This window comes from Zophobas morio, unplaced genomic scaffold (genome assembly GCF_036711695.1).
Source record: "Zophobas morio isolate AGI-343-1 ecotype UQ-CSIRO unplaced genomic scaffold, CSIRO_AGI_Zmor_V1 ptg000033l, whole genome shotgun sequence".
Taxonomy (NCBI): Eukaryota; Metazoa; Arthropoda; class Insecta; order Coleoptera; family Tenebrionidae; genus Zophobas; species Zophobas morio.
The window spans coordinates 417,684-438,890 of NW_026972138.1; the positions used below are offsets into that span (position 1 = coordinate 417,684).

The 21,207-nt window shown below is 34.3% G+C and overlaps 4 protein-coding genes across 7 annotated transcripts; 3 read left to right on the top strand and 1 right to left on the bottom strand.

Annotated features, from left to right (window-relative positions):
• The first annotated feature begins 122 nt into the window (after positions 1 to 122).
• LOC135139800 (soluble guanylate cyclase 89Da-like) lies at positions 123 to 2,629 on the top strand. Its single transcript, XM_064070137.1, has 13 exons — positions 123 to 208; positions 254 to 453; positions 508 to 701; positions 754 to 890; positions 945 to 1,184; positions 1,237 to 1,418; positions 1,470 to 1,577; positions 1,633 to 1,801; positions 1,848 to 1,991; positions 2,040 to 2,193; positions 2,243 to 2,352; positions 2,404 to 2,493; positions 2,541 to 2,629. The coding sequence occupies exons 1-13, from the start codon at positions 167 to 169 to the stop codon at positions 2,580 to 2,582; spliced, it is 1,812 nt and encodes a 603-aa protein (XP_063926207.1). The 5' UTR covers positions 123 to 166; the 3' UTR covers positions 2,583 to 2,629.
• On the bottom strand, positions 2,571 to 7,485 carry LOC135139802 (trypsin-1-like). 3 transcript variants are annotated; one of them, XM_064070140.1, is made up of 9 exons: positions 7,328 to 7,485; positions 6,947 to 7,049; positions 6,574 to 6,879; positions 4,444 to 4,726; positions 4,228 to 4,390; positions 3,947 to 4,182; positions 3,723 to 3,898; positions 3,615 to 3,669; positions 2,571 to 2,762 (listed from the first exon to the last, which is right to left on the bottom strand). In XM_064070140.1, exons 3-9 carry the CDS (start codon positions 6,649 to 6,651, stop codon positions 2,647 to 2,649), a joined length of 1,107 nt encoding a protein of 368 aa, XP_063926210.1. In that variant the 5' UTR covers positions 6,652 to 6,879; positions 6,947 to 7,049; positions 7,328 to 7,485; the 3' UTR covers positions 2,571 to 2,646. The 3 variants fall into 3 exon arrangements, with proteins under 3 accessions (XP_063926210.1, XP_063926209.1, XP_063926208.1); XM_064070139.1 differs by having other exon boundaries at positions 6,574 to 6,882; XM_064070138.1 differs by lacking the exons at positions 6,574 to 6,879; positions 6,947 to 7,049; positions 7,328 to 7,485 and adding an exon at positions 5,679 to 5,966.
• LOC135139806 (uncharacterized) lies at positions 7,300 to 12,195 on the top strand. The gene is made up of 7 exons (XM_064070147.1): positions 7,300 to 7,404; positions 7,454 to 7,496; positions 8,494 to 8,656; positions 8,797 to 9,008; positions 9,057 to 9,262; positions 9,317 to 9,374; positions 11,963 to 12,195. Exons 1-7 carry the CDS (start codon positions 7,333 to 7,335, stop codon positions 12,106 to 12,108), a joined length of 900 nt encoding a protein of 299 aa, XP_063926217.1. The 5' UTR covers positions 7,300 to 7,332; the 3' UTR covers positions 12,109 to 12,195.
• Positions 12,196 to 12,646: 451 nt separating this feature from the next.
• Positions 12,647 to 21,180, top strand: LOC135139804 (trypsin-1-like). Of its 2 annotated transcripts, none has more exons than XM_064070145.1 (6): positions 12,647 to 12,982; positions 16,609 to 16,774; positions 16,861 to 17,035; positions 17,103 to 17,308; positions 20,427 to 20,678; positions 21,019 to 21,180. In XM_064070145.1, the coding sequence occupies exons 1-6, from the start codon at positions 12,893 to 12,895 to the stop codon at positions 21,135 to 21,137; spliced, it is 1,008 nt and encodes a 335-aa protein (XP_063926215.1). In that variant the 5' UTR covers positions 12,647 to 12,892; the 3' UTR covers positions 21,138 to 21,180. The 2 variants fall into 2 exon arrangements, with proteins under 2 accessions (XP_063926215.1, XP_063926216.1); XM_064070146.1 differs by having other exon boundaries at positions 16,873 to 17,035.
• The last annotated feature ends 27 nt before the right edge of the window (positions 21,181 to 21,207 follow it).

Here is a 21,207-nt window from a genome sequence, read left to right on the forward strand (position 1 = left end):
GTATTTGAAGAGGTCTCTTAATTAGTTCGTTCCATGATACTTCCATTAACCGAACTAATATTTACTTACCTTAATTCGTTTCAAACAAGCGATTCTGATACCACATCTTGATCAAACACGGTGGAGAGCAGTACACCTCTGCCGCTCCGAACTAATCATAATCGATATGTACGGCATGCTACTAGAGAGTGTCCAACATTTCGTTCAGGTAACCCACCTTCCACCACGAATCAATTCAAACAATTTGTTTCAGCTGGAATATGGAGAGCAGATTTGGTACCGAGTCCTCGAACAAGCCAACTGCAAATATATCTGTTTTGAAACTCACAAAGTTTACCCGGACAACATCATGGCATCGCTTGCGGCGGCATGCGCCGAAGTTACTTCGGCTTCGTACGATAGTTTCATGAATTTTTTCGGGAGGTGCTTCGTAAGGTATTTTTCAACTTTGGGGTAAATTCGTGCTTTGTTGACAGAAACGGGGAATTTAGTGTGTGTATGTTGTAGCTATGACGTGACTGTTAAGGCTACTGGGAGATTCTTTACGGATTTTCTTCAAAGTGTGGACAATATTCACTCGCAGTTTTGTTTTACGTATCCGAAAATGAAAAGTCCGTCTATTTATTTGACGGATATTGATGCCAGTGGGTGTATTTTGGTCTACCGGAGCGGGAGGCAGGGTTTCACCCAATACGTGATGGGTTTTGAATCTTGCAACAGTTGTTATAAATTTTTATTAGGGAGGTTTTGTAGGTCAGCTGCAACAAATTGCCAAAGATTTTTATAATCTTCAGGTTAAAGTAAGGGTCTTGGATAAGGCTAGCTCGGCGGCTGGTTCAAAGTGTTCGGTTATTGTTACTTATAGACTGGATTTCGACAACCGACCTTATGTAAGTGTTTGAAATAAACATAGTTTTATGCCAAGTCATTTCAATCTGTTGAAGATGCAGTACAAGGCAAAACGGACGTCTTTCAACGAAATCAAACGATTTTCTCCATTTCCGTGCTCCCTCCTGTTGGAACTATTCCCTTTCGGGATTATAATCAATCCCGACATGAAAATTATGGGCGTGGGTGAAAAACTGGCCGAAATTTGGAGCAGCAAGGAAACTTTTTTAAGTAAATCAGTAGGTTGCTACTTCAAGTTGCGACGTCCTAAAGGCATCACGTTTTCATGGAAGAACGTAATTCTTAATAACAGTGTCTTGAGTTTTTTCACGCCACATTTTATTATAGACGCGCAATTTGCAATCCGTAATGTTCGAACTAGAGTGTAACAGGGGCTCAGGTAACTTCATTTCTCGCGAACACCCAGACTCCAATCGATCGTCGCCTTCCGAACTCAAAAACGTGCTCCTGAAAGGACAAATGAAATTTATTAGCGACATCAACGCCATCATTTTCTTGTGCAGCCCAATGTAAGTCCCAACATTCTGACGATTTCAAGTAAACAACTAAGTACTTTTAAGAATCAACGACCTGGACGAGCTTCCGGAGCAGGGGTTGTTCTTAAACGATTTAAACCAACACGGACTTAGTAAAGAGATGGTTTTAGCAGGATGGCAACACAACTCGAAGTGAGTTTCCGCCGGCAAACTTTGAGTAGTAATTTAATTTGCTGTATTCAACAAGACTCGAAATAATGTTCGACAAGGAGGCACAAAGATCCGACGAGCTGGAAAAAAGTTACGAACTTCTAGACACTTGGAAGCGCAGAGGCGACGATCTTTTATATTCCATGATTCCTAAAACTGTGGCGGATCGTTTGCGAACGGGAGATTCACCCTTGAGCACTTGCGAAGTACGCCCTCATTTTCACTTTCTTGTTTGTATAAAAACAGTTTTAGTCTTTCGAAGCTGTGACGATTCTTTTTTGTGAGTTGGTCGGGCTGTCTTCGGACACTTTGGAAGGGGCGATGCAAGTCGTGGCGACTATGAACACGGTTTTCTCGTGTTTTGATTCGTTGGTGGATAAATATGGCGTCTATAAGGTGTCGATAGTAGGTTTCGTTTGTAGAGTGTAGACAGTGGGATTTCAGGTCGAAACCGTTGGTCAAATTTACATGGCTGTGAGCGGAGCCCCAGAAAGATCGACCAATCACGTCGAAAACATCGTCACTCTGGCTTTGGAGATGATCAGACAAGTTGGAGGAATGAAAGGTTCTGATGGTGCTAAGGTGGACATACGAATTGGTCGGTCTGGATTTACTTATAAGGCGATTTTTTTTAAACTAGGTTTTAGGAATCCATTCAGGTCCGGTTGTGGCAGGAGTGGTTGGGATTAAAGTTCCCCGGTATTGTTTTTTCGGAGACACGGTGAATACTGCGTCTAGAATGCAGTCAACAAGTTGGGTAACTGCGTAGGATGATTTGTGACAAAACTGCAAATATTTGAATTTTCAGCCTGGAATGATTAATATTTCGGTCGACACGAAGAAACTTCTGTGCTCTGAGAAATACAAAATTGAAAATCGTGGAAAAGTCAAAGTCAAAGTAAGTTTACAAAGTGGGGTTTCAGAGGGTTCATGATTTTTTTTTAGGGTAAAGGTGAAATGGAAACATTTTGGCTGTTTGTCTTGTAGTTGTTAAATTATTATAAATTAATAGAAAAAGTATGTACAAGTCGTCATTAGTACAAGTTAGTCGCTAGCAGTAGCAGGCATCTCTGGTGTTGCTTTTGATCCAGGATATGTATCTATTTACTCTTGTGTACACTCCTGGAAAATTTGGTTCAGCGCATCCTTCGCCCCAAGACACAACACCTAAAACGTATTATAACTATGTAAATTATGAAAGAATTTCTGTTGCTTGTTTATGGCAGGAATAGTTAAGATGACCAGAAATTTTATTAGGCTATGATTATCGTTGATGATTAGATAATGTTAGATATCATATTATGAGACCTCATTTGTTTTCGTATAAATTATAAATCAATAAATGAAAGCGTATTAAATTAACACCAACACAATAAATCACTTTAATGATTTATGCATCAAGCCGATACTTATCAATTTGCTTATCAGAGATATAAAAAATTAAAATCTCGTGTAACAATATACCTACGTTAATTTTACAGAAACCTTTTTACATTTGACAATTTTTACTTCCTAAGAAAGTCCATTGGACGATTGGTACTTTTATGCTTTCTCGACGTTTCATGACCCGTAGAGTACGAAAAAATAGCTTTCTGTCTGGCGTCTGTCAGGATTTTTATTAGACAGATAATCTTAGAAACTACTGGACCAATTGTTGTCAAAGTATGTATATTAAAAATGTCGTGTACATGGTAAAACACTAACCAAAATCTATAACCGATGCCATTCGTAAAATATTCTAAATTTTCATAGCTGCCAAGACAACCTAGCAATACATTCCCAAATGAAACATTAAAAACCACTCTCTAATACGCCCATTTTTAATCGTATCTGACTTGATTTTAAACTGCGGTTTTACCTTTAACCTTCAACTGCTTTGCGTGAAATTACAAAACGACTCAAGCGCGAGTTCTGAATAGACAATTTCTTTGAATCATCATAATTGCTTCACCGACATTAATAAAACTTTGCAACGATTTAAATAACTGGAAGCTCTCAAACGCCTTATGATACACTCACCTACAACGTAGTGGGAAGTGCCATTAACAACGTGCAGCGGTCCCCCACTGTCCCCCTGAAACCACGGCTAAATTCATCTGAAACGTAGCATGTTATTCGTTCGTTTACCTGACAGGAATCCTTCATTCCATACGAGTACCCTGCACACAGCATGTTATCCGTAATTTTATTTCCATAACCAGTTCTTCTGCAGTCGATATTTGATAGAATGGGCACCTCAACTTCTCGCAGAACGGTCGAGACTTGACCATGCGGCTTGGTCGTTCCCCACCCGATGGCAATGCCTGCGAAAAACCCATCACGATACGAACTAGATCAAACCCAGAAGTTACCTTTATGACCCGTGAAACTCTTGCCGGTGGGCGGAAGACACACGGGTTTAAGTAACCCAGTTATGTTGAGTTCCTTGTCGACTTTGAGCAGCGCTATGTCGTTGTTGTAGGACCCGCCGGAGCCGTAGTACCTGTGTCTGTAGACTTTGCTTATTCTTCGAGTAAACACTTGAGACTCGAAGTAGTTCGATCTGTCGTGGTCCAGGAAAACCGCTGCCAACCTTTCCTTCGCGAAACTAAAATTTACTTAGAAAATGTCGAATTACCGGAATAACACATACCCGTTGACACAATGCGCCGCCGTTATCAGGTACCTATTGTTGATAACAGAAGCCCCGCAGTAAAATCTGTTATTGTACGTCAACGCAGTCATCCATGGATATTGATTAATTAAAGTTTCGATACCCCCCACGATTCTTTTGTTTTTATAAGTTAATCCACATGCTAAAAAAGTTTGACGCAAACGTGATGGGTTTGTAATAGGAATAACGACTCACTGCAAACAGGACAGTCTTTAGGGGGTTGGACTTCTTCCGGGTATTGGCCTTGCGAACCCCCGAAGCCCAAGAGACCCAATAACCAGTCAATGAAAGTGGCTCGAGTGGCGTCGTGCTCCGGATTTAAAACGAAGGGAGCTCCGGTTGTCGTACTTGTGTCTTTTACGAGAGTGGGAGGTTTTGATGGGTCCGGAGTCCCAGAGACCGGGGGCGTTGTTTGGGACGTTGTGATTTTTAATGAGCTGGAACTGACGCAGTCCGCAACTGTTTGTGACAATACATCCTGAAATTTTAAATTCTTTTTAAACTCTCAATAAGGTGGAGAGCATATTCTAGTATACATATTTGTTTGCTTGATAAATATACGTCTCCTTATCAGAAAAATCGCCACCATCATTTTTTTTTTAGCCCGAAAATATAAAAGCAATGGTAATTCAACCTCACGAGTGCAATAAAGTACTATTTAAAGAACTGTTTAATAAATCCCTCAATCGCGTAACGTACCGTGTTTATGATAAGGTAAAGACTGTCCACGAAAAAAATTGCACAATAGTGGTTATGTTTTTAGAAACTGACAATAACAAACTGTCATTTAAGCAAAGCCTACTATGCTTAACATTATTCATTAAAAAATAACGCTTAGTTTTAAGTGGCCAATTTTTTTCGTGGACAGTCTTTAATTAGAAAAAGGAGTTAGACGATAATAATTCCTGGGGGAAAAATATACAAAAATTATTTTCCGGTGTTTAAACACCGTCATGGTGGAACTACCTAAGGTGTTCAAATAAAAACTCCCTCGCGATTGCCCATAATCGTGACACAATTAAAAACAAATTAACTTTGATTTACTGTTGTTTCGTTTCTTGTAAAGATTGATCCAGTTTTATTTATACAAAATGTTCAGTTTAGCGCGAAATCTTGAGTGCTTTATTAAAGCTTTCTAAACTCGTCGCAACTGTGATAAATTATAATCGTGTACCGCTTGCATAGGTATATTACTTAGTTTTTTTTACTAAATTACTGAATTTTATCTTAAGAATAATACAGGATCGAAGGTTACGCACTGTTTGAAATTGAATCATAGTATGCCACTTTCATCAATTTAATATTAATCATTGCAACTAAACTTACCAGGTTAGAATGCGGGAAAAATCAAAAATAACATTTTAAAAATGAACACTGCACGAATTACAACGGTTCGGTGTATCGAAAGAGTTATTTAAAAAAATCTTTACCTTATCCCTCGCCTCTGTCGTTTCTTCGCAGGATTCTGATACTAGCGACGCAACCAATATAATTCTGATAAGTTTGAGGTACATATTAATCTTTTTCGGTACACTGTGAGCCAAAAAAACAAGTTTGATGCGTTTTAGACCGGCCGCTCCGAGATTTTCAACTGACTTGAAATTACCTATGCAGAAGGTACCGAAGAAGTAGGTAACTAGGTACCATGGCAACAACCGGAAGACTCGTAAAGAATCCAGTTTTAAAAACAGCATCACGTGCATCATGTTCTTCGAAGTGATAATTTCACTCGGCGACAAATAAGTTTTTATAAATTTCGGCGGTTTCGCGTCCGTTTCACCTCTCGTCCGACATTTCGCACATCAATAATTATATAACCTGCATTGAAAGTGCATTATTGCATTTATGTAAATCCGCGTTATGGTCGTTGAAGATTTTAGGTCACAATCTACATAATAAATAACAAATTTTGTTTAAATCGGTGTTATCAATTGCCAATGTCAAAACCAACAATATAATAATTGCGTCTCATTTTTTAAATTGCGCCCATTTACATAAATAAACAATACTAGTGCAGGTAACCCAATAACGCAACTTTTGTCCGATCTCGCTCGATTTCGTGACAAAATTTCTAATAGTGCGCAGTTGAGCCCCAAGCATTGTTCTTTATTTGAATGGGATACGCGGCCTTCGCTCTGATAAAGTTTCCTCTTTCAACAATAACACCATAATACCCATATGTAGGGCAGCTTGCACTGAATTATTGCACCTTTCTTTCATTTTTAGAGCAGATTACAGATAATGGTAGTAAGTAGGTGGCCATAATTTTCCACACGCGTGTGCATTTTTCGTGGAAGAACTTGAAATTTTTCGGTCAACCTTTACCTTGGCAGCTCTGCAGAGGCCGCTGGGTTTCGAACGAAGATCCAGCCGCAGATGCGGAGGTCCTTCGTGGGCCACCATGGGCGAAGCTTCGGGTTAAATAATTTTCTAAATATTGTGTTCCTTCTGACTATTTTATTATTTAATTCCGCTTTTGATTCGTTATGGCGAATTTCTTCGGAAATGAATGGCGGATTGCGTAAAGGACAACCGTTGTGTTTACCATTTTATCTAACCCAGTATTACTCAAAGCTTCCACCGAATGCACCTGCTCTGGTCTAGCTTTCTGTCTGTACAGCGGCGACACACCTACTTTTGTTATTATTAATTTAAAATTTTAATTCCACTTAAGTTGAGTAAAAATTAGTAAACTCACAAGATCACAAACGCGACTTCTTCCTTCTGTAGGGTTTTTACTTTCCGAAGCTTCAGCAGCTAATAAAGACCGGTGTCGTAACGAGTAAATTTAACCTTAAAACCTATAATAATATGTATCAACAAGACGAAGGTGGAAACTTATCTCAGACCCATTGCGAAAATGTGTCAAACATGCACATGCATCGACCTTCAATGCATATGGATCCCTAGACATTGAATAGTAAAGTAGGTAGGATCAGATACAAACGAAAATGGTCAAGGCAAAACCCCTCCAAAATAACATTGAAACATAACACTACTTGTATAAAAACAATCCATACCAAAATGATGGTAATTAGTTTGTGCTTGATTTTTTATACATACGCTGTAATTTACTCACTCGGTATGAAGTTCAGATTCACTTTCGTCGTGGTGTTAGGTTTGAGTGTTACGGAGTCGCTGGCGGCACCTCCCGAGGTAGGGTTCTCAAAATTTTGTCTTTTTGAAAGTAAGTGTTTTTTCGTAGACGGGAAAGCGGCGAGAGAGGGATGCGGACGCCTGCGACTGTGGTGAGTTCGCTTTGGCAAAGTATCAACACTTTCACTTTCTTTCGACGTGCTAATTTCTGGCGACGAGTAAATAAGTCGTAAGAGTTTGTGCCAAATTCGTTAAAAGTCAGGGCCGCAACAAAATAAGATAAAATTATTGTCTGGATAATTTTATTTGTAAACAAAAAAAGTACACTGTCTGGTTGAAAACTGTAAAATACCAATTCAACTTAAAATTAATTTTCGGATCTGTTAAAGATTCATCTTCGTGTTCATATGCAAACTGTTTCTTTTTCCTTCTTGCTCGTACTAAATTAATTGGCGCGAAATTTGGTTCAATTTCCAATTCGTGCCCAAGTTTATATAAATACCTATATGTATTAAAAAAAAATATATCTATTACATTTTTCAAATATTCAACACATAGACATGCTGAGTGTTGGGATTTGCATCATTTTACTGACAACATTAATATGTATTAACAAAATATTATGCTAAATAACTATAGAACACAAAAACTTAAAATTTTGAATTTTTGTTGCTAACGAACGAGCTTTATAAGAATGATTTAAATACATCCAGCGAATTAATGGATCATATTGTTTCAAATTTGTTGTTACTGACTTTGCCAAAAATAATTCGCTTTTACTCGACTTTTTTTTGACTTATTGAAAAATGATATACTTCTACCAATTTAGGAGTCTTAATGAAAGCTTGTAATTAAACCCACGGCAGCTCCCCAATCCGTTCTTAACCTTTGATATTTAATTAAAGAGATTGCTTTTCATCAGCTCCCAAATAAAGCATAGATAAAAAACGCAAATCATCGCCGAGTCTGCGCCGATAATTCCCTTCGTCTGCAATTACTCGGCGCTTTCATGCCTCGGTGCTTTAAATAATTCGCACTTCTTTAATGAAGCGGCACAAATGAGCTTTCACTAATTTTTTTCCTTTTACGAGCGAGTAGCAATTAACCAAATTGCAAGGACCAAATCCTGAGAAAGTGTTCGGTTTTCAGTGTGCGGAGTAAGCAACAGGCAAATGCGAGTGGTCGGCGGAAACATAACGAAAGTCCACGAGTTTCCTTGGATCGCAGGACTGGGCAAAGGTGGCGAATTCTACTGCGGAGCAACCCTCATCACCAGGAGGCATCTATTGACTGCTGCGCACTGTGTCAACGGGTACGGCGACGATCACGTTCGAGCCATTGACGCCGCGTTGAATGTTTCAAAACTTGGCTCGCTCTAACTTTTAAAAAAGTTAGAAAGGGTTGAGTTAAATGAAGAATAGTAGAGTGAACAGTGCTATAATTTCGTTACAGATTTGCCGCCAGAGAATTTACGGTGGTTCTGGCTGACCACGACAGAGACTCCGAAGACAGATTTTCGACGGTTATTGTAAGAGGGTTGAAGGATATAAAAGAACATGAGGCGTTCGACGCTGTCAGTTTTAACAACGACATTGCGATTTTGGAGCTAGATGAACCTGTGGATTTCGACGCGAACGTGCAAACGGCGTGTTTGCCTCGTACAGGTGATTTTTTTTACATAATTCGAGAGTTTTTCTAGTTAGAAATTACAGGAAATGAAAATTACGCGGGAAAAACGGCTGTGGTTGCTGGATGGGGTAAACTCGGGGAGAAGGAAAAAACGTCCCGAATTTTACGGAAGGTGGCAGTTCCTGTGTGGTCTAAGGAAGACTGCTACAACTCGGGATATGGACAGAACAAGATTTCGGAAAATATGTTCTGTGCTGGGTATCCGGAAGGAAAAAGAGACGCTTGCATGGTAATTCCCCAGAAGTTTATGTTGGGTTTGGGTTTCATGTTGTGTTTGTTGCAGGGAGATAGTGGTGGCCCCCTTCACATGACCAACAGCAACGGAGATATGGAGATTATCGGTAATTAATCAAAACTAAACAAAAAAAAATTGACGAAGGTTTTTTCGACATACTTTTTTGGCCTTTGAAGTAAAACCCAATATAAGATTTGATTTTGCGATTTTTGTTTTTACCTCTATAAAGGTAAATGGAAAAACTGAAAATCGAAAATCGAACAAACTGAAAAATCTGGAAGGTCAAAATAGAAAACTGAAAAATGGAAAACTCGAGAACTCTAGAAATACAAAAATCGAAAATTAAAAAGAACTGTAGAATGGAATTGAAAATCTGAGAAATCGAAAAGTTGAAAAACTGAAAAATCGAAAACTAGAATGATTGAAAATTCGAGTAGGTACATATCTAAAATTGAAAACTTGAGAAATCAAAAAATCGAAAAATAAGATAATTGAAAAATTGAAAAGTAAAAAAAATTAAAAAAAAAGGAATATCGAAAAATCGATAAGTAAAAAAAATGAAGCCCAGAGACTGAAACATGAAAAAATTGAAAATTTAAAAAATCAAAAAACGGAAATTTGAAAAGTCGAAAATTCGAAAAATCGAAAATTAGAAAAATCAAAGAATTGGAAAATTGAAAAATGGAAAAATAGAAAAAGAAAACAAATTGAACATTCAAATATCCAAAAACCTATGAAGAAAATGAAATCCGAGACAACGAAAAACCGAAAAATCAAAAATTCGAAAATCGCTATATGGAAAAAAATTAAATATGTATAGAAAAAACGAATATCGAAAGTAGAAAAATCGAAAATTTTAAATCGAAAAGTCAAAAAATAAAAAAATCCAGAATTAGAACTGAAAAATCTAAAATTAAAATATCGATAAAATAAAAAATCCAGAAATGGAAACATTCTCAAAATTAAAGTGTTGCAAAATTGAGAAATAGAAAACTTGAAAATCGGGAAATCGAAAAATTTTAAACATTGGAAAACCGAGAAATCGAAAATCGTAAAATTTAAATCGAAAATCCGATTTTTTTTTAATTTTATGGTTTTTCGAAACCAAAAAATAAAAAAAAACGGTAAATCGAAAAAAACGAAAAATTGAAAAATCGAAAAGCTGAAAAGGCGAAAATCTAGAAAATTGAAACATGGATAAACCGAAACATCAAAAGATCGTGAAATCGAAAAGTTGAAAAACAGAAAAATTGAAAACTAAAAAAACGAAAATGTAAAATTTTAAAAGTTTAAATTTAAAAAAAATCGAAAATCGAAACATCGATAAAATGATAAATCCAGAAATCAAAAATTGATAAAACCTGAAAAATCGAATAATTTTAAAATCGTAAAATTTAAAAATCCAACAATTGAAATATAGAAAAAATGAAATATCGAAAATTTAAAATCGAAAAAGGGAAAAATTAAAAACTTGAAATTTCAAAAACTGAAAATTTGAAAAATCGAAAAATTGAAACATCGAGAATTCGAAACATCAAAAAATCAAGAAATAGAGAAATTGAAAAGTCAAGAAATAGACAAACCGAAAAATTTTAAACATTGAAAAACCGAGAAGTCGAAAAATGGAACATTCGGAAAATCTGAAAATTGAAATATTAAAAAATAAAAAAATGGTCGAATCGAAAAAATCGAAAACTGTAAAAGTAAAAAAAAAACAAAAATTGAAAAATATAAAAACTGCAAAATCAAAAAAACGAGAAATGAAAAATCTAATCTTTAAAAAATCGGAAGACCGAAACCAAAATTCGAGCAATTGAAAAATTAACACATCAAAAAATCGAAACATCAAAAGATCGAGAAACCGAAAAGTCGAGAAAGCTCAGAATCGAAAAATTAAATTTGAAATCTTAAATTTAAAGAAATCGAAAAATCTAAAAATTGAAAAATCGAAAAACTGAAAAATCAAAAAAACGAGAAATCGAGAAATTGAAAAATCCAAAATGTAAGAAATTAAAAAAATTAAAATATCAAAAACTGAAGTATCCCAAAACTGAAATATCGAAAAATTGAAAAAGGGAAGAAAAATTGAGGCATGAAACAACTGAAAAATCCCGAAAATGAAAGATCGAAAAATCGAGAAATTGAAGAGAAGAATTTGAAAATCGAAAATTTAGAACCGTAGAAAATTGATATATCGAAAAACTGAAGAATGGAAAAATTGAAAAATCGTAAAACTGAAAAATTTGAAAATCTAAAAATCGAAAATTGAAGAATCGAAAAATTGAAAAATCCCAAAAATGGAAATCGAAAAAATTTGTTATCGAAAAATTGAAATATCGGAAAATTGACAAATCGAAAAAAAAATCCAGAAGTAAAAAATAAAAAAAAAAGAAATAGAAGAACCGAAAAACCGAAAAATCTAAAGATCGAGAAATTGAAACAACAACTGAAAAATTTAAAATGATTCAAAAATTCTAAAAATAGAAAAATCGAAGAACTGGCAGATCGAAAAATTAAAGTATCGAAAAGTTGATGAATCGAAAAATTTAAAAATCCCAAAAATGAAAATCGAAAAATTGCGTTATCGAAAAATGGAAAATCGGGAAATTGAAAAATTGAGAAATTTCAATAAAAAACATTTTTTAATTCTCAAAACTATCGAAGAAAGATCAAAATGATTTTTGACGTTTGCAGGTGTCGTCTCGTGGGGACGAGGCTGCGCCCGCCCCAACCTCCCCGGCATCTACACAAAAATAGGCAACTACTTGGACTGGGTGGAGGAGTCCCTCGGCGGCGAGTGCCTATGCCCGCCCCCCCGCCACGTCCCCCGCCGCGCTTGACCCCCCGATTCTAGTCTTCTTCAGCTTGCCAAATTCGAACAAATGTGCCAAAATTAGTTAGGATGCAGCTCGTGCCAAAGATTATGTAGTCATGTTGCCGTAATAAAATATTAGTAAAAGAATTTTTTTTGTTCGCATACTGAACCAAGTCCAAGGTGAACGAAAGTAGAAAACGGAGAGTAAAACCACGAGCAATTTGCGGAAAAAACCGCGTGCTTGAATAGCTCCGTGACCATCCACCGGCAAAAAAAGAATCTCGCTGCGCTCGATAGCATCGGATTTTCTGAATGAAACGTGGATAATCTGGAGCCTGTGCGTGCTCTAGAAACCTAAAAAATAATTATTGTTCTCGTGCTGCTAATTAAGCTGAGAGTGCGAGTAATCACGACGTTGTCGTACGGCTTGAAAGTTAAATGGTGCTTTATTTATTAAATTTAATAACCCCCGCTTTCCACGCGGCGCTTTCATACGTGCCTTACTCCCAAACTAGAAACTTTCGATTCATTACTTTTTCAGTAATAAATTGTAATTGCGTCCTTCTTGGGTATAACATGACGTATCTTGCCTCAATACGAGTCACTTTCTTCGTAGGTGTAGTGAAAGAGCCAACAGTCCTTGGTAGACGGTGAAAGCACCACGTGAATTTAACTAATTATTATTTTTAACGTTACTAACCTAAAACGTAAATAAATTCCGTCGCTGTGGTGTCGGTGCAAGACTGGAATTGGCGAGTTTGTGTTTGCAATTATTGCGATAATTAAGTGTGAGTGATGTGCGGACGAAAATGCCAGTGAATCCGAAAATCGTACACGTGATCTGCTTGTCTTGCCTGTTGGTTGTGCCGTCGACTAAGGGACTTATAGCCACTGTCGATGTAAGTTAAGCAACTACGAACAGGTGACTTCATTAATTATATCGTCGACGACAAAACCAAAAAGAACGACAAATATAATTACGACGATAATTTCTTTGCGTTGACACGTTTGTCGTTATTAGTGGAACGATACGACAGACGGCCTTTAATTAAGCGGGTTTTCCAGCCTTTAATAATAATGGCTCAGCTTTTTTGAAAAATTAAAATAATAATTAACATAATTAGAGATTTCAGATTAGAGTTTTATTTTTTTTTTTCATTATGATAGTCGAAATCTATGCCAGAACCGGCAGAAATTTGGCAGCTCCTTGCTTGCACGTGTTAATAGTCAAACGCGAGGGATTCTCGACCTAGCAACTTTCCCACATGTTATATTTAATAATGAATGTCATAGTCAGCCAGCCAAAAAACTGCTATTGCCTTATGACGATTTAGTTTAAAAAAAAAATAAAATTAATACGATGTCATGCAGTCATGTGTGTGTGTTCCAGGGGCTCCACTTTGTAATAAACCAAAAAAAATTTTTTTTTTCACTAAATTTACTTTTATTTTCTTCCAACATATTTAAATCGTTTCAAAAATTTATTTTGAACTCCACTTATTGTTGTTTTCCAGTACATAATACAACAAAAAAATCAGATGATCTTGGGAAAATTCACTTGGAAAAAATGACTTTCATTAAAACCTGATTTGAAAGTAGTACAATTTCGTGCTTAGTATTTTATGAATACTACTAAATCTGATGACACAGGCAAAAATTTAATGACTATGATGAATAAGATAAGTCAAAAATGTGTTGTACTTTCACTATTTCTAAAGGTTTATCCAGTGATGTGGTTATATTAGACAAATTGGCAGTAAATAAATGGTGAATATAATCATAATCGATTAGGCGTGATGAACCAATACTTAGAAGTTAGTATCGTGACAACCCATCAAATCATGAAAATGAATCTTCAGTGCTTATTACCTGAAAGTATCTCGAAATATGTAACACAAAAAAACAACCATTTCCATTTTTTACGTGTTTAAAGTTTTTTTCTTTTTTTAAATTTGTAATTGATAACACGTCAAAATTGTGGTTAGTGTGATCTCAAACAAACTAAGGAAGTATTGTAATCGAAGCATGGTAAATCGTTAATCAACATTTATCCGTTTCCCTCTCCTCTTCAGGAATTAATACAACTTTGCTGAATAAATGTTATTTAAATGTTAAAAAGGAACATAGTCTTGAACTTGTTATTGATGAATCAGTATTAAATTTTTCGGCTTTTTGATTTTTCGATTCCTCGATTTTTTAACTTCCTTGTCATTGTTCCAGTTTCTCGATTTTCAATTTTTCGATTATTCAATTTATCATTTTCTTTAATCTTCTAATTCTCGATTTTTTATTTTTCGATTTCTTAAATTTCTGATCTTCCCGTCCTACGATTTTTCAATTTTTAGAGTTACTAAATTTTCGATTTTTCCATTTATTGATTTTTCGACTTTTCGACGTTTCGATTGCTTGACATCTCGAGTTCTCGATTTTTTAGTTTCTCAATTTTTCGATTTTCAGGTTTTTAATTTTTCAATTTTTAAAATTTTCGATATTTAGATTTTGCGATTCTTACGTTTTTTTCGGATTATCGACGTTTTAATTTTTCAATTTTCAGTTCTTCCATAGTTTCCATTTTTCAAATTTTTAAATTTTAGATTTTTCGATCTTTTGATATTTTGATGTCTCGATCTTTGGATATTTCGACTTTTCGGTTTTTCCATTTTTAAATATTTGATTTTTAGATTCTTCAATTTTTAAATTTTTTGATTTTTCGATTTATCGATTTTTAATTTTAAAATTTTGCATTTTTTCAATATTTAATTTTGCGATTTTATACAATTTTAATTTTTCAATTTTTTGGTTTACAGATTTTTTAATTTTCCAGTTTTTCGATTTCTCGATTTCTTGACTTTTGTTGTTTCGATTTCTCGATGTTTCAAATTTTTTGATGTTTCGAGTTTTCAATCTTTCGAGATTTCAGTTTTGGGATTCTCCAATTTCTCGATTTTTTGTCAGTTTTTCGATTCTTCAACTTTACGATTTTTTGATGTTTCGATTTAACTCATTTTTAAAACTTCAATTTTCGATTTCTTCACATTTGTTTTTCGATTTTTAAAAATTTGGACTTCTCGATTTATCAATTTTTGGTAATTGGGATTTGTAACATTTGGATTCTTAAGTTTTTCGATTTTTCGACTTTTGGGTTTTTTACGTTTTCGATTTTTCCATTTTTCAATGTTTCCATTTTCTGACGATTCGATTTAACGACATTTTAATTTTTCGATTTTTCAGTTCTTCGATGTTCCAATTTTTCAAATTTTTAGGTTTTAGAGTTTTGATTTTTCGACATCTCGATCTTTTGATTTTTCGACTTCTCGTGTATAGATTTTGTGGTTTTTCAATTTTTCAATTTTTGAAATCATTGATTTTTCGATTCTTCAATTTTTCAGTTTTTAAATTTTTTGATTTTCTATTTTTCGATTTTTGGATTTATCGAGATTTCGATGTTTCGATTTTTCGATTGTTCAATTTCCCGATTTTTCGATTTATCCTTTTTGAATTTTGCAAATTTTCAATGTTTAATTTTTCGATTTTATACTATTTTAATTTTTCGGTTTAACGACTTCTTGGTTTTAGATTTTTCGGTTTTCATTTTTCAATTTGTGAATTTTTTGATTCACAGATTTTTTTTTAATTTTCCAATTTTTCGATTTCTTGATCTTTTGATGTTGTGATTTGACTATTTTTAATTTTGAAAACTTCAATTTTCCGATTTGTTGACATCTCCGTTTTTAAATTTTTTCTATTTTTTGATATTTCAAATGATCCATTTCTCAGTTTTTTAACAACAAATCAATATTTCGGTATTTTAATTTATGTTTGTTTTGTTCGCCTGCATTTCAGAGGCGAGGGAAGTTCTGTTGAAATAATTTTCGGCCAATTTTTTAAACAAACAGTAATTAAAGTTTGGCTAAATATTTGCGTTCTTAAAAAGCTCTTGTAAACACTTGTACTACTTTCATAATTTGCATATGCTTCTGGTTTTGTAGTTCCAGTTTGTTAGTGGATTCGTCAGACACCGCATCACATTTAAAAATATCTTATTCAGACAAACACATTTTACAAAACAAATTTACTATAAATATTTTCTTCGACACAAAAATGTGCATCATGCAGTGGAAGCAAATTTGAAATTTTCTAGTTTTGACGTCATCGTTAATTTTAATTTTTCGATATATGTATTTTATTGCATTTTTCAGTTATTTAGTCTTTTTAAAGGACTATAGGTTTATTTTCTTTTAAAATATAAGTAAAAAGTGTAATTTTGTCCTAATGTAACTTGCTTACAAAAAGTTTGACCAGTGCTTTTGTCAAATTGTTAGTTGTATGCCTAAAGTGTTTACCAAATTAGTTCCACATATTTAGAATAAAAAAACTATGCTAAGCCCACCTTAACGTATTAAACTGCCTCTCAGAAGTACTTAAAAGCCAAGAGAAAGGACCTATATGTAAATCATACCCAAACAACTCTCACAATGTAAATCTCCAAGAAAAAAACTCCCTGATTTCTATTTCATTTTTACAGAAAAACAAATTCCACGTGACAAACGCGACCTCGCGAATACCAGCCCGCAGCGGCAAATTCCTCTTCAACCAACTCTTCGGCTTGACATCATTTCTAACAGGCGGCGTCGCCTCCCTCGACGACGACGACGACGACGACGGAGGAAAAACCAAAAACTGTACTTGCGGTAAGTTCGTCAAAAAACGCTCGCTTAAACCCGCTTTCTTATTTAAAAACCACTCTTTCCATTGTACAAACCTGACCTCCATCTAGACTTTTTTCCAGAATGCGGCCAGACCAACCAAGAAAACCGAATAGTCGGGGGGCGACCGACCGGCATTAACAGGTACCCATGGGTTGCTAGAATCGTGTACGATGGGCACTTCCACTGCGGGGCGTCGCTGATCACCCAGGATTACGTTTTGACGGCCGCGCACTGCGTACGAAGGTACGACCATATGGAACGGGTGGGTTGCCATGGGGCTGGTAACGACTAACGAGGGCTGAAATTGTAGGCTGAAGCGGTCGAAAATTAGGATTATCCTGGGGGACCATGACCAGTCGACGACCGAAGACACACCGGCGAAAATGCGGGCCGTGTCCGCCATAATCCGCCACAGGAATTTCGATCAAGAGTCGTATAATCACGACATCGCGCTGCTGAAGCTGCGGAAACCGGTCGAGTTTTCCAAAAATATTCGCCCGATTTGTTTGCCCACAGGTATGGAGGAGATTTGTGTTGGTGTGAAGGAACTTTTGCGCATTCAATTTTACAAACAAAAAAAATTGGTCGACAGAATTTCACTCGCCCTTGAAATTAGCCCCAATAAATCTTACTTCTTTGAAAAACTATAAAATTTGATTTCGCGATTTTTGTTTTTTACCCCTATAAAGTAAATAACAACTCCCAAAAATTGAAAAATGGAAAAATGGAAAAACAAGATCAAAAATTTGAAAAATCTTCCGGAAAGTCAGAAAATAGAACATTGAAAAATCGAAGGAACAAAACCTCGAGAAATCAAAAAATCGAAAAGAAGATTGAAAAATCGAAAACTTAAGAATGAAAATGAAAATTTGAGAAATCGGAAATTAAAAAAATTAAAAAGTCTAAAAACTGACGAATATAAAAATTGAAATTCTAACAAACTTGAAAAATCGAAAACTAGTATAACTGAAAATTTGAATATTGAAAATCTAAAACTCGAGAAATCAAAAATTCAAAAAGTAAAATAGATATTTAATTGAAAAATCGAAAAACTGAAGAATGGAAAAACTGAAAATCGAAAAGTAAAAAAACTGAAAATTCAAAGACTATTTGAAAAATCTAAAAACTGAAGAAAACTACAGAATTTGAAAAATCAAAAATTTAATCGAAAAGAAAACAAATTGTAAAAAAAATCGAAAAATCCAAGAATAGAAACAGAAAATACAAAATATCGAAAGTTGAAAAACGGGATATTCTGAAATCCAAAAATCGAGAAGTCGAGAAATGGAGAAATTGAAAATTGGAGGAATCGAAAATAAAAAAAATCGAACATTTCAATTTTCGAAAATTTAAAATATCTAAAAATTGAAAAGTCGAAAAATCGAAAAACCGAGAAATTTGGAAACCGAAACATTGAAAAATTGAAACATCGAGAAATCGAAACATTAAAGATCAAGAAATAGAGAAATCGAAAAGTCAAGAATTCGACAAATCGACAAACCGAGAAATCTAAAAATAAAATATCGAAAAGTTGAAAAATCCAGAAATCGAAAAATTTTAAACATTGAAAAACCGTGAAGTCAAGACATGGAAGATTAAAAAAATCAGAAAATTGAAATATATATTAAAACTCCTTAAATTGAAAAATCAAAAAGCCGATTGACGAAAACCCCGAGAAATCGAACCAATCGAAACAACGAACAATTGGAAAATTCAAACATCGAGAAATCGAAAAGTGTAAAAATCGAAAATCTAAAAACAGAGAAAAATTAAAATTTCAAAAATAAATTTAAGAAAAATCGGAAAATTGAAAAATCGAATTCTTGAAATTTCATAAATCGAGAAATAAAAGTGATAAAAACTGAAAAATCGAAAAATGTAAAATTTAAAAAACGAAAAATTGAAAAATCGAATAATCTAATTATGAAATCTAAAAGTTAAAATATCAAAAATTGAAGAATATCTATCAAGAAATGAAGATATGAAGCATCGAAAAAACAAAATATATACATACTGCAAAATAAAAACCTGCAAAATCGAAAAATTGAGTCGAGAAATGAGAAAATCAAAATTTAAAAGTTGAAACGTCGAAACATAAATAAAAAAGAAAAATCCTTTGGCCGGAAAATTGAAAATTTAGAAACACCAAAAATTGAAATATTGAAAAAAAAAAATTGAAAACTTGAAAATCGAGAAAATAAAAAATTGGAAATTCGAAGAAATGAAAAATCGAAAAATTGAAAAATCAAAAAACTGAAAAATCTCTACAATGAAATATCGAAACATCGAACAACGAATCTCCATAAACCGAGAAATCGAAAAACTGATATCGAAAAATTTAAAACTTGAAAAACATAAAATTTAGAAAACGAAAAATTGAAAAATCGAAATATTGACAAATAAAAAAACGCAGAATCGAGCAATCGAAAAATCTAAAATTTAAGAAATCAAAAAGTTAAAATATCAAAAATTTAAGAATTGAAAAACTAAGAAATCCCAAAACATAAATATGGAAAAATTGATAAATCGAAAATTTGAAAAATTTAAACATCGAAGAAAAACTGAAGAATCGAAAAATTGAAAAATACCATAACTGAAGCATCGAAAAAACGAGATATTGGAAAATCAAAAATCCTCCAAAATCAAAAAATTGAAGAATTGAAATCGAGAAAATCAAAATACCGAAAAGTCAAAAACTAGAGAAACCGAAACGTCGAAAAATAAAAAAAAGTCGTTTAGTCGGAAAATCGAAAAATAATAAAATCGAATACTTGAAAAATGGAGAAATTGAAGAATCGAAAAATTGAAAAATTCCTAAAATGGAAAATCAAAAAATTGAAAATCAAGAAATTGAAAAATCGGAAAATTTAAAAGTCAAAAAACTGAAAATTCCCAAAAATGATATATATAGAAAAATTGAGAAATCGAAACATGGAACAGAAATCGAGAAATCAAAAGACTGATAAAAATTGAAAAATCGAAAGATTCGAAGTCAAAAAAACAAGAAATCGAGGAATCGAAAATGTAAAATTTAAAATCTCAGAACACAAGTATCGAAAAATTGATCAAGCGATCAATCGAAAAATTAAAAAACCGAAAAAAACCGAAGAACTGGAAAATTGAAAAATCCCATATCTGAAATATCGAAAAAACGAGATATTGAAAAATCGAAAAATTGAAGAACTGAAATCGAGAAATGGGAAAATTAAAATATCGAAAAATCAAAAATCTAAAAGTCAAAAAGTCGAAAAATGGAGAAATCGAAAAGTGAAAAAAAAAATCGAAAATTTAGAAACGCTTAAAATTGAAGTATTGAAAGATCGAAAAATCCCTAAAATGAAAAACTGAGTAATCGAAAAATTGAAAATGGAGAAATTAAAAAATTGGAAAATCGGGAAATTAAAAAAAATTCGAAAAACTGAGAAAACAAAACCTGCAAAATTCCGATTTTTTTCCAAAAATCTCAATATCTACGATAAAAATTCATCGGATTCATAAATCACACGTTCAGGACTATGTTACTTTTTAACATTTATGTAACATTTATTCGACAAAATTCTTTAGAGCTTATGCTCGAAAAGTAAAACCAAAAAACTGTAAACATTTTGAATTTTTAGTTTTTTGCGTATTTTAGGAAAAGACCCCGCCGGCAAAACCGGCACGGTGGTGGGCTGGGGCAGGACGACCGAGGGCGGCATGCTGCCCAACGTGGTCCAGGAGGTGGAGGTTCCCATCCTGACGCTATCCCAGTGCAGGGCCATGAAATACAGGGCGTCCAGAATAACTTCGTACATGCTGTGCGCAGGAAGAGGTGCCATGGATTCGTGTCAGGGCGACAGCGGCGGACCACTATTGGTTCCAAACGGAGATAAATACGAAATTGTAGGTGAGTTGTCAGACCGTCCTTGGACGGCCAACAAACTTTTCTGCCTCTACGAAAGCGCTTAAAACAAATACAGAACAGGTCGATCGACTAAATTCTCGTTTCGAAGTAAATAATTTATTGGAATGGTTCTGGAAATGGAATGCGAAATTGTTGTTGGCGCAGCTGCCGGTACGTTAAAATAAATAGAAAATTGACGAAATATTTATCCGGAAAAAATTTGTTTGTATCTTTGTTTGGTTTGTTAAGTACCCATCGAGTACGCGACTGTTTGCTCGTCGGTTATTACTTTCTTCTTCGGTGTAATTTTCTGCATTAAGTGTCAAGGAATTGTTTGTTGCAGGAATCGTGTCGTGGGGAGTGGGCTGTGGACGTCCGGGCTACCCAGGGGTGTACACGAGAGTCTCCAAATATCTTAACTGGTTGAAGTACAACCTCGACGATACCTGCGTGTGTTCATAATGTATTTATTTTAAACATTTTACGAAATAAAAATTCGAAAAGACGCTGCCTATTTCGAGAAGAATTATGA

Excerpts from the sequence above, each read along its gene's own strand:
- LOC135139800 (XM_064070137.1), top strand. The coding sequence starts at position 167 with ATGTACGGCATGCTACTAGAGAGTGTCCAACATTTCGTTCAG. Across the intron at positions 1,185-1,236 it reads TCACGTTTTCATGGAAGAAC|ACGCGCAATTTGCAATCCGT; the intron begins GTAATTCTTAAT and ends ATTTTATTATAG. Across the intron at positions 2,494-2,540 it reads GTGGAAAAGTCAAAGTCAAA|GGTAAAGGTGAAATGGAAAC; the intron begins GTAAGTTTACAA and ends ATTTTTTTTTAG.
- LOC135139802 (XM_064070138.1), bottom strand. The coding sequence starts at position 5,954 with ATGATGCACGTGATGCTGTTTTTAAAACTGGATTCTTTACGAGTCTTC. Across the intron at positions 3,899-3,946 it reads GAGTTTCACGGGTCATAAAG|GCATTGCCATCGGGTGGGGA; the intron begins GTAACTTCTGGG and ends GGTTTTTCGCAG. Across the intron at positions 3,670-3,722 it reads GAATGAAGGATTCCTGTCAG|GGGGACAGTGGGGGACCGCT; the intron begins GTAAACGAACGA and ends CCGTGGTTTCAG.
- LOC135139806 (XM_064070147.1), top strand. The coding sequence starts at position 7,333 with ATGAAGTTCAGATTCACTTTCGTCGTGGTGTTAGGTTTGAGTGTTACG. Across the intron at positions 8,657-8,796 it reads GCTGCGCACTGTGTCAACGG|ATTTGCCGCCAGAGAATTTA; the intron begins GTACGGCGACGA and ends ATTTCGTTACAG. Across the intron at positions 9,375-11,962 it reads CGGAGATATGGAGATTATCG|GTGTCGTCTCGTGGGGACGA; the intron begins GTAATTAATCAA and ends TGACGTTTGCAG.
- LOC135139804 (XM_064070145.1), top strand. The coding sequence starts at position 12,893 with ATGCCAGTGAATCCGAAAATCGTACACGTGATCTGCTTGTCTTGCCTG. Across the intron at positions 16,775-16,860 it reads AACCAAAAACTGTACTTGCG|ACTTTTTTCCAGAATGCGGC; the intron begins GTAAGTTCGTCA and ends ACCTCCATCTAG. Across the intron at positions 17,036-17,102 it reads GCCGCGCACTGCGTACGAAG|GCTGAAGCGGTCGAAAATTA; the intron begins GTACGACCATAT and ends CTGAAATTGTAG.